The 11373-nt window shown below is 39.8% G+C and overlaps 1 protein-coding gene across 1 annotated transcript; it reads right to left on the bottom strand.

Annotated features, from left to right (window-relative positions):
* Positions 1-490: 490 nt before the first annotated feature.
* Positions 491-10255, bottom strand: LOC146588546 (transmembrane protein 245-like). The gene is made up of 4 exons (XM_085317813.1): positions 9978-10255; positions 7913-8087; positions 2066-2260; positions 491-1005 (listed from the first exon to the last, which is right to left on the bottom strand). The coding sequence occupies exons 1-4, from the start codon at positions 10051-10053 to the stop codon at positions 960-962; spliced, it is 492 nt and encodes a 163-aa protein (XP_085173939.1). The 5' UTR covers positions 10054-10255; the 3' UTR covers positions 491-959.
* Between the last annotated feature and the right edge of the window lie 1118 nt (positions 10256-11373).

Raw genomic sequence — 11373 nt, 5'->3', positions numbered from 1 at the left:
TAGGCAACACCCCATTTCAGGAATTTAAGGTTTCTCTCTCTCAAGCTATTTGTCCAGAGACTTATGGGAGTGGGGGGTGGATCCTCCCCCTTTGGTAACAAGCCTAAATCATTTTGAAAAGTAACCTTAAATCAGCCACTGCATTTACAAAACAATATTAAAGCTCCCTTCAACCTCTTCCTGTTTTTGGAAGTAGATGTGACAAACTTGTTATCACTGCCTGAAAACATTTAAGGCCTTTGATTAAATTTAGTTGAGAAGACAACTCCATTAGTTGTCTTTGTGTAAAAGAATTTACATGGGTCCTCCCATTTCGGTATGAAAAAAACTCACATTTAACAATTGGCAAATCTGTTAATTTCAGGAAGATATTAGAAACACCAGTCTGCAACAATATTAAACTTCAGTGCTTTTAAGAGAATAATATTTAAGTGTTATGGATTGATGTGATGGTCAAAGCCTCTAAAGAAATACTCTGAGGAGCAGCAAATAATTGTATTCTATTTTTGTTTAACAGTTAGTGGTTTCCATCTTTTAGCCATCAGATTAACTGAGAATAAATATTCTGGAGTAAGATTTCTTTAAAGCTACTACAATTTAATAAAACAAACAAACAAATAAATAAAAGCCAACTTAGTCATTTCAGCAGATAGCAATGACGACTCCAGTGGATATACCTGTCCTCTTCATCATCCTTTTTAAGGAGACAAAAGGTCTACAAAAAAGCAATTGAACTGTGTGTTAATATGCAAAGCCATGGGAAGTAGACAGTCTCCCCTGAAGGGGCAAAGTGCACAATAATGTAAGGCCAGCGAATGTTCAAGTGGTGGCTTCTAAAAACCAAACTGTGCTTCCCTGTGAGCTGCCCCTAGGCACAGGGACAGAAGGCCATGGCTGTAGTAGACTCAGGACAGCAGTGTGATTCGTTCATGTTGAATAGGTGCAGCACAGCACCTACATCACTCTGCAGCTGTTTTCATCTCCTCAGGACTCTCCCTCGATGACCTGAAAAAAAAAGATTCATTTGTTGAGCAGCTGCAGATGTCTTGTTTCCCACAAATGAAGAAGGAAAAAGCACACACGTGATTTTGTGTGGGTAATGTGGGAGGCTCTGTGTACACTGTATATGGAAAGTCTTTGAACATCACTTAAACCACAAGTCAGGGAGAACAGACAGGTCTGATCAGTGTTTTTTCTTGTAAGCTACTCACAGGGAAGATAACATCATTCATGTGATGAAGATGACGCACAAGATGCTTTCTTAGAAGCACAGAATCCTCTCTAAGATAATGTGTAATGATCTAATTTATGTAATTAAACAAGGCAATAGAGACATTACAATGGCTACTGTCATTAACAGTGTCACAATAGGACTTCCAACTCTAAGTATTCAATTAGGGGTTTACTCATCCCATTGTTTAGCTGTACAGTTTAAATACACATTTCTGAATTCCATATTCTCTAACTTCAGTAAAGAAATTAAGTAAGACCATACTTTTAAGGAATAATGGTATTTAAAGTGATCTCATGTTTTAAATTCAAGTCTTTTTTTCCAATTTTTCAGGTAGCAATACTACAGCTATATAGTAGCATAAGGCACAATATGGCAGTTATGTCAACAAGATATGTCAGTTATAGAGGCCAATGAATATTAATTATTAGACCTCCATAAATAATAGTTTTATGCACAGATAAAAGGCTGTTCAGTCATCTCCAAACATAAGAGTAACATACGAATTACAGGATACAAAGGCATTACTAGTGCGTCTGCTAAACTAACCCTCAAGAAGGTTATTCTTATAGCGTTTATATAGAAGGCTTTAAGAAGTTGAGGGACACTAAACACACATTTCAAGTTCATAAATCTCAGTGAATAGTTTAACTTTATAGTAATTTTTATTTCTAAAATATAAAATAGATGAATCCTCTCCGAACCTCCCATACACCTTTATGTGTGCATGCACTCACGTGAATACAAACACACACATATATACACTCTGTATACACAGCGTATATGTGCATATACACTGATTCACTTACAACGCACAAGATATTTATAACTTACCGGTAAATCTGTAATGGCCATGCTGCTTGTGACGGAGTGGGCAGTGAATTTGTTGGACTCACCAACATGGCACTATATATGTTGGAGGCAACCACAAGTATACAAAGTAGAATTGGCCCTATGATGGCTCCTTCCAGTCCCAGGTAATATGCCCCACCAGCTACTGCAAGACCAGTCAGGTAAGGGTGACCACCTCTGGAATAATGTCACAAGTAGGAAAAAATTAAAACAATCAAGAATACTATGGATTATCAAATATGGATCAATCATAACATTTTATTTAGTACCTAAATTTATGTAATTAGCTATAGATACCTATATGCATAAACTGCTGTTTGAGTGATTGTACAAATATCATAAGCTGTATTCTGTACTACATTTGCACATAGTTCAAACTATTTTATAGCATATAATGCTGGTAATATCCACATCTCATTAGCTATTTCCTATGCAACTATTAAACTCTGAAGGAGTTCATTTTGAAACATTCTTACAATGAAAAGATGATTGACTATAGAGACTTCATGCTTTGCAGTCAGAAAATTTTTAAATTGTAAGACAGCTAGCAGCATTTATTATGAGTGCTCCTGAGCAAAGACATTAACTCACACAATGATACCAACTTATATTAAATCTCCCAAAGAATAGTTAGCATTCATCTTTTAAATAAAGAGCCGTGCCTTCTCACTTTGTCATAAAACAACCTCTTGGCTAGAGTGTTTGTTTCCATTAGCTTTTAATGTTCTCATAAAGCAAAAACAGATTTATATAAACCTATTAAAATTTGCTATGAATTTGAACCAATGCAGCTTTTGATAAGGGCTATTATGGCAGCAAGTCAGCCCTTCTGTTTTCCTTTTCTGTGTGTCAGTTCTAACATACAATACAAATCCTGTAACAGCTTACATAAAACAAAACCAGTTCCTCATGCTTACAGTTTGTAAGCCAACATAATAATGGTAAATATGGAATTATATGAGAAAGYTTGCAGTTTAAAATTAGCACCCCAGGAAGTGGCGACACCTTTGCAACGTTGCTCTAAATTGTGAACACAATGGAATGAAAATCCCAGCCAGTCAGTTTAGAGCTGTTTCTCTACCATTGCCCTGACTTCTATCCAACTCTCAGGCTTGCAGCCCTTGCCTTTATCATAACTGTGTGCAAAACAAAATCATGAAATATTGGCCTATTTCGTCTTACGCATCTTATTATCATCTCTTACCAAGATCAGATTTAATCAAAGATTCATAGAATCAGTAAGGTTGGAAGGGACCTCTGGAGATCATCTAGTCCAACCTCCCCGCTCAGCAGGGTCACCTAGAGCATGTTAGACAGGGTTGCATCCAGGCAGGCCTTGAAGATCTCCAGAGAAGAAGACTCCACAGCCTCTCTGGGCAACGTGGTCCAGTGCTCCGCCACTCTCACAGGGAAGAAATTCCCCCTCACGKTCAGGCRGAACTTCCTGTCGTTCAGTTTTTGCCCATTTCCTCCTRTCCTGTCACACGGGACAACTGAAAAGAGTTYRKCCCCGTCCCCTTGACACCATCCCTTCAGGTACTTACAGACATTGGTAAGATCCCCCCTCAGTCTTCTATTCCCCAGGTTAAACAGGCCCAGCTCTCACAGCTGTTCCTCAGAGGGCAGATGCTCCAGACCTCTGATCATCTCCATAGCCCTATGCTGACTCTCTCCAGTAGCTCCAGGTCTCCCTTGTACTGGGAGACCAGAACTGGACACAGCCCTCGAGATGAGGCCTCCCCAGGGCGGAGTAGAGGGGCAGGATCACCTCCTTCCACCTGCTGGCAGCACTCTTCCTAAGGCACCCCAGGAGACCATTGGCCTTCCTGGCCACAAGGGCACATTGCTGGCTCATGGTCAATCTGTCATCCACCAGCACTCCCAGGTCCTTCTCTGCAGAGCTGCTCTCCAAAAGGTCAGCACCCAGCTTGTACTGGTGCCTAGGGTTATTCCTTCCTACACGCAGGACCGTGCACTTGCCCTTGTTGAACCTCAGGAGGTTCCTCTCCTCCCAGCTCTCCAGCCTGGCCAGGTCTCTCTGAGAGGCAGCACAGCCCTCAAGGTGTGTCAGCCACTCCTCCCAGCTTGGTATCATTGGCAAACATGCTGAGGAGGCACTCCATCCCCTCCTCCAGGTCATTGATGAAAAAGTTGAACAGAATACCCTGGTAGTGCCAGATAGATTTGTTTTTTTTTAGAATAGAAAAGAAGAAATATTTAAAGGACCAAGAATGACTTTTTTTGTGCCTAGAAACATCTTTCTCTAGAATTCACAAAAAAAAAAAAAAAAAAAAAAAAAAAAAAAAAAAAGGGGGGGGACAGACTTGACTTCAAAGTTTTATATTTTTCCAACAGTAGACATGTGATTCACTCCTAGCCTTTGTGAAATCTGTTAATTTTTTTTCCAACACTTGCAACAGTTTGAAGGTTCTTCTGATCAGTTTGTTAAATCACACCACAGACCCCCTGAAGAGATAGGACTATAATATCAATTCAATACATTTGGAAAACTCTGCATAATCTAATTATAGCAATTTCAGATGGACTTAATCTAATCTGCAAGAGAGCTAGATGCTTACTGTTCTATTTAATGGAAAGAATACAATTCTGCTCTACATTTAGAAAATTTATTCCTGCAACATATATTTTCTGGACAATAAACAGAACCTTCATCCACTACAGTTGAAAAAAATATTCTAGTAAGTGGAAAAATTATTGGCTGGTTCAGTAGCTACTGGCCTGAAATTCATCAACGATTTATTGCAGGAAAGACATTTTAATTTGCTTATACTTCATCTGTTTAGTTTAATTCATGGAAAATAACTAGTGCCACAGCATATGAGAAAGATTATTAATCACAGAATTACAGAACAGTGGAGGTCAGAAGGAACCTTGGGAGATCAACTGATGCAATCCCCTTGCTTGAGCAGGGTCACCTCACCTACAGCGCGTTGCCCAGAACCCTGCCAGTCAGGTTTTGAGTATCTCAAAGGATGGACATTCTACAGCCTCTCTGGGCCACATGTTCCTGTGTTCCTTCACCCTCACAGTCAAAAGATGTGGGTAGGAGGGGAGTTTCTGATGTTCAGATAGTATTTTCTGTGTTTCAGTTTGTGCCCGCTGCCTCTCATCCTGTCACTAGGCACCACCAAGAAGAATCTGGCCCATCCTCCAGACACCCTCCCTTCCTAAGTATTGATAAAATCCCCGAGCCTTCTCTTCTCCAGGCTGAACAGTCCCAGCTCTCACAGCCTTTCCTCATATGAGACATGCTTCAGTCCCTTCAGCATCTTCTGTGGCCCTCCACAGAACTCATACCAGTAGCTCCATGTCTCTCTTGTACTGGGGAGCCCAGAATTGGGCACAGTACTCCAGCTACAACCTCACCAGGGCTGAGTAGAGGGGCAGAATCACCTCCCTCCATCTGCTGGCAAAGTTCTTCCTGAGAAGGTCAGCCCCCAGCCTGTACTGGTGTCTGGGGTTATTTTTCCCTAGGTGCAAGACCCTGCACTTGCCTGCACCTTCATGTGGTTCCCCTCTGACCATCTCTCCAGCCTGTCAAGGTCCTTCTCAATGGCAGCACAGCCCTCAGGCGTATCAGCCACTCCTCCCAGTATGGGTTCACCAGAAAACTTGCTAAGACTGCATCTGGTCCCATTAAGGAGGTCATTAATGAAGATATTAAACAGTACCGGCTCCAGTATTGGCCCCTGGGGGATGCCACGAGGGACTGGCCTTCAGCTGGACCTTGAGATGCTGTTCACAGCTGTGGCTCAGCCATTCAGCTCTGGGCCCAGCAGCAGTTCAGGCAGCTTTTAATCCACCTCACTGACCACTTACCTAGCCTGTACTTCATCAGCTTGTCTATAAGGATGTTATGGAAGTCGGTGCCAAAAAGCCTTACTGAGTACCCAATATTCACTGCTCTCTCCTCTTCCAACAAGCCAGTCATCTCATCATAGAAGGGTATCAGGTTGGCTAAGCATGATTTCCCCTTCATAAATCCGTGCTGACTACTCCCTTGTCATRTCTGGAAATAGCATCCAGGATCAGTTGCTTCATCACCTTCCAGGGATGGAGGGGTGAGTGACCAGCYGGTAGTCCCCTGTATTCTCCTTCTTGTCCTWCTTAAAGATAGGGGTGGCATTTGCTCTCTTCTAGGCCTCAGGAACCTCTCCTGATCACCATGACCTTTCAAAGATAGTAGAGAGTTGCTTTGCAATGACAGCCAGCTTCCTCAGCACTCATGGCCATATCCCATCAAGGCCCACAAATGTGAGCATATTCAGTTTGCTTAAGTGTTCTCTAACCTGACCCTCTCATCTCAACGGCCTGGGGTTCCTGATGTTCAGCCTTACCAGTAAAGACTGAGGTGAAGATGGCATTCAGTATCTCAGCCTTTTTCATGTCCTTTGTCACCAGCGCCTCTGTCCCATTTAGTTCTAAGTCCACATTTTCCCCTAGCCTTCCTTTTGCTGCCTTTCTTTCAAATCCAGATGATCTTTGGCTCTCCTAACCCCACCCCTGTATGCTTAGACAGGGTCTCTATATTCCTCCTGGACCACCTGTCCCTGCTTTCACCTCTTCTGTACTTAGTTCTTAGGTTCGAGTTTAGTCAGAGCTCCTTGTTCATCCATGCCAGCCTTATGCCACCTATGTTTGATTTCCTACTTGGTGCAACAAACCATTCTTGAGCATGGAAGAAGTGATCCTTGAATATCAGCCAGTATTTATCAGCCAATCAGAGACCCCTCTTCCCTCCAGGTCCATGTCCCATTGGATTTTTCCAAGAGTGTCTGAAGACACAGAAGCCTGCTCTCCCTAAGTCCTGGATTGTGACCCTGCTTTAATRTCGTACATTTTATCATAAAGTGGATTGTGTTACAGAATACGTTATGTGGACTGTTTAACAACAGGTGTACTCTACTCAATGTAATTGCGTTTGGTGGTCAAAATCAAAACTTCTAACACCACAAAACAGAAAAACTTACTATCTTTACTCTACATTACCTGTATTATAATAACACAAATCAGTTCTAGCATGCAACTAAGTATGCAACATGAATTAAAATGAAGATTGATAGAGCAGGCACACCTAGTCATTACAAGTTCTCAATCCAAGCAGTTTTCTAGGATTGTTTCAGGACCAACACTGATACAGTAACCAGAAGAGTTCGGCTGTGTATTCATATTGTACATAGCTGTCAACATCTCCTGCATGCAYGGACCTTGGAAGTTCAATTCTTTGTCAGCTCTGTATGTAACTATGTAACTATATTCTCCAGTTGCAATTACATGAAAGGATTCAACTACACATTTCAGAAGCATGAAGTGCCAATTAATATTTCAGTAGTATTTTTAATTCTCCAGATATAACTGCAGATGTTGAATTTCCAACTCAATTTGGAGTTAGCTTCTCTTTGGGTTCACACTCAAAGTTAAACTCAGGAGGCAGTTCAAGTCAACAGAAGCATCCAGACACCTAGCAAAATTTTTCCAGAAGTCCTCTGTCTCTCACAACAGAACAGCACCAGCAACAGTCTCAGTAGGCCCCCACCTCCAATTTCAACTGTATTACTAGAAACGCAATAAATTTCTCCAATTTCATAACTTCAGTTCAAGACCTCTGAAGTGACAAACATCGTAGAAGAGAGGCCTGGGAAAATAATGATACTTAAGCCAATAAGACTTCTGACTATCAGATGATATCACTACTTCTATTCCTGTGCTTGAAGATACTGTTCTGCATGCTTCAGAAAAGTATGTTTCATTGGTGATCATTAATTCTTATTACAATAAATAACATTAAAAAGTCTTCAGTGTACTTACCCCGATATATCCGAATAAATTGCTGTATCTACAAAATAGGTTGGCAACAGGTGAAAAACCAAGAGTAAAATGGCTTTACATCCTTGTCCTTGCACAAGCCACAAATCTAGGACCGCAGGAATAGCTGCCCAATATGTCCCCAGAAATGGAACTGCTCCAAGGATTGCTGCTAATGCTACAGCACAAAGAACCAGGGATCAGAAAAAGACAAGAGAAATATATATTACAAAGATATTTAAATTCCGACACTTCTGCCACACTGGTAGTTCCACCTACATAAACTGTTATAAATGAGACCCTGCAGTAACTACAGATAAGGCTTTTGAGGTTTTATCGTTGAGGTGTAGGAAAATAACCAGTCTCCAAGAAAATGACCCCATATTATTAATATTCCCCATATGGAAAAGTTTCACCAACTGCTAGCCACAAAGAAGCTACCTCCAAAACGAGCAGCATTTTGGAAAAATTAAAAAATTATACTAGTCGTGTATTTCCAGTTTTCATTTCCCATAACTATAAATTAGCAAAATGAATGCAAGAAACTATGCAAAAAGAAGTCTCAATGAAGCATTATAAATTACCTAATCTCTCATAGTCAATTGTTATAACAATTATAAAAATTATAATAATATAGGCAGTACTATGAGAAATCAGGAAAATATAGAGCTCAACTTCATATACTTCTGTGTGTATGCATACATGTGTCTCTACACACATATATATCCTTCTGCTTATAAAAATACTCATGGTAATTTAAAGTGATACAGTACTTGTGCCATTTTAATTTAATACAGTATGAATGGGCACAATATAAAAACATTTTTTGCTCTTTTTTAGCCTCATTAACCAAAAGGCAAAAATGTCAACATTTTTTCCATGTAGATGAAAGAAAAAAGAGCAATTGTATTCTAAGTAGGTCTAACGACAAACAATACATTTAACAAAATTGTACTTTATAGAACTACCATGTCATTTTATATGATACTGTTCTCTATTGCTTTACTGCTTCCCATGATATTCCCCAGTACGTACAACACTTTTTTCCCTGTTTTTAGGGTAAGAGGGAGAAAAGAAAAACACAGCAGAAGATTTTTCTGTTAAAAAAAATGTTAAGCCATTTCCAAAACTCAGATTTATAGTAACAGAAAAATCAGAGACTGGTAACGTAGCCAGGGAACAGCACTGAGAATAGGAAGCATGTCTCTATTGGGTGCTTGCATGATACCACATCTTCATGCCTTTAGGCATCCTGCAAAACTAACTACCTGTCAATAGCAGAAGAAACAAAAGATAAGGCAGGCAGAATGAGGTTAAAACCTGGAAAGACCTGGATGGAATACAAGACAAACAAGAAGGAGAGAACAATAACCAGCAAAAGAAACAGATAGGCAAGTGAAACAGTTAGTTGGCTAGGGATGTATTCTGAAAACACAAAAAGGTAAGGGTAAGAGATAAGGTAGCAACCAGGGACTTTTCTCCACCCTGCCCAAGGATACCTTGAAACATCCCTGGGGGAGGTTTTCAGCAATGCTACCTACATTCACAGTTGGAACTAAACATTTTGAAAATAAGAGCTATGAAAAGCTGTAAAGTCTTCATAGGATAATTAGATCTACTTAGAGCTACAGTAGCTTACAATAAACTTGGAGAAAATCAATTAATGCTAGGAAACTCTTTGGAATCACTACGTTTATCATCAAAGTATTGCTCTTGTCATAGTATTTTCATAGTGAGGTTTGAACAATAAGGAGTAAATAAAAAACGAGGCTGCATATCGAACAGCAAATAAAAAGATTCTGAATAGCTACTCAGTAAGTTTGTACCACACACTGAATCAAGCATCATGATGAAAAACACTAATTCTGTAATTAGGAACTGTCTTAAGACACTTGCTCAAGACAACCAACTGAAGGTTGCACTCACAACTCTAAGAGTTGTCAACTTCTGATTTAATGTTTTTAAAAATAAAAWTGAGACTAACCCTATCAGTAGCATTTAATCCTATTGACATTGTACAATAATTACATAGTATTATCTACAAATAGATAATTGTTCAAATTCTTACCAGATGGAATGAAGACTATGTTAATCCCAAATACTGTGTGTGTCAGCCAAGTGTAGAGTCCATAGAACCCAGCCATTTTGAGAGAAGCATCGAATACACCTCTAAAATGACCAAGGAAACTCTGTTAATTTTATTGGAGATAGGAATCTGGAAACTGTAAAGATACATACAAGGTGCTTTGAAAAAACAGCAAAGCTATTAGTACTGTGAGTCATACAATTCAAAATGTAATACTGAATCCTTTATGCATTTGTTCCCTAGAAAAGCGATAGGCATCCATCATGTTTATTGAAAGCATTTATAGATTAAAAACAGACTGTTCTTTACTGTACAATGCATTCGAGGGATAAAGCCCTTGAATAAAACTGCTTGGGCATCACACCACATCCTCTCTCAAAATGAATCTTTTATCTATGAGATTTATATTCTCTGTACAAAATACTTTCTCTTTACCCTTTTCTGTTTTTAACTGCTCATTCATTTTCTTTCTCCGCCTACACTTCTACACCTGCTCATTTTCACCAGATGAATCAACTTGTCCATGACGWGAAATAGTCTGCTTTAAATCTTGTATGGTCTTCAGGATGAAAATAGTTGAGTATCTCACATTTGTTACTGGATTTTAGCCTCAGAACCTTTTATTTGAAGTTTTTAGGTTGCTTACTAGGTTACATTATTAGAAGGCAYATAGAAAATCCAGTAACCTAATGCAGTTCTGCTGAATCTACCTTCAACTTGCTGGTCACAAAACAAGTTTTTTTCTGTTAGGCATGACCACAGGTTCATGAAGATAGTAAACAAGCAGTTAAAGACTCTCCATCATTTTTATAACCCTAGCATACTCACACATGCGGGACATCCTAAAAATAGATCTGAAAACCTGTACCTTAGGACACCAATCACACAGTTGACACTCTACAACTGACATATCTCACCATCACATTATGCCAGTTGTTCACTCTTCTTTGAGAAAAGCACCAAGAATCCCAAAACTATTTCGGTGGATGTCGGTAATCAAACTATCCTTAGCAACTACAAGTTCTTCTCCTCAGAAGGATCTGAACAGTTACAGCATTGCACAAGTAGTGGCACACTGGCCCTCTTAGTAAAGATAAATGCAGTTTGCTGATGTTAACCACCCATTATAATTTCATGCCTTTAGTTCCACTGCCTGCCTCTTCATGGATTGGAAACTCTGGCAAGAGAGCAGAGTGGACAGAAGACACACAACTGAGGTTGTGAAGTCAGATGATCCGCTGCGAGGATTTCAGGCACTTCAAAGATGAACAGGAGTCTGCACTGAAAACAACCCTTTCTGGAACTAAGGCCTCCAAGAATGCAATTTCTCTCCTGTGTAGAGTTAATAAAACCAAGAAAGGGAACCCTCCCTGCTACT

Source organism: Rhea americana, unplaced genomic scaffold, assembly GCF_003343005.1.
Source record: "Rhea americana isolate MKP2758 unplaced genomic scaffold, rheAme1 scaffold_509, whole genome shotgun sequence".
Taxonomy (NCBI): Eukaryota; Metazoa; Chordata; class Aves; order Rheiformes; family Rheidae; genus Rhea; species Rhea americana.
Note: the sequence above shows the minus strand (reverse complement) of the source record. Positions and strands in the feature narration are given on the sequence as shown.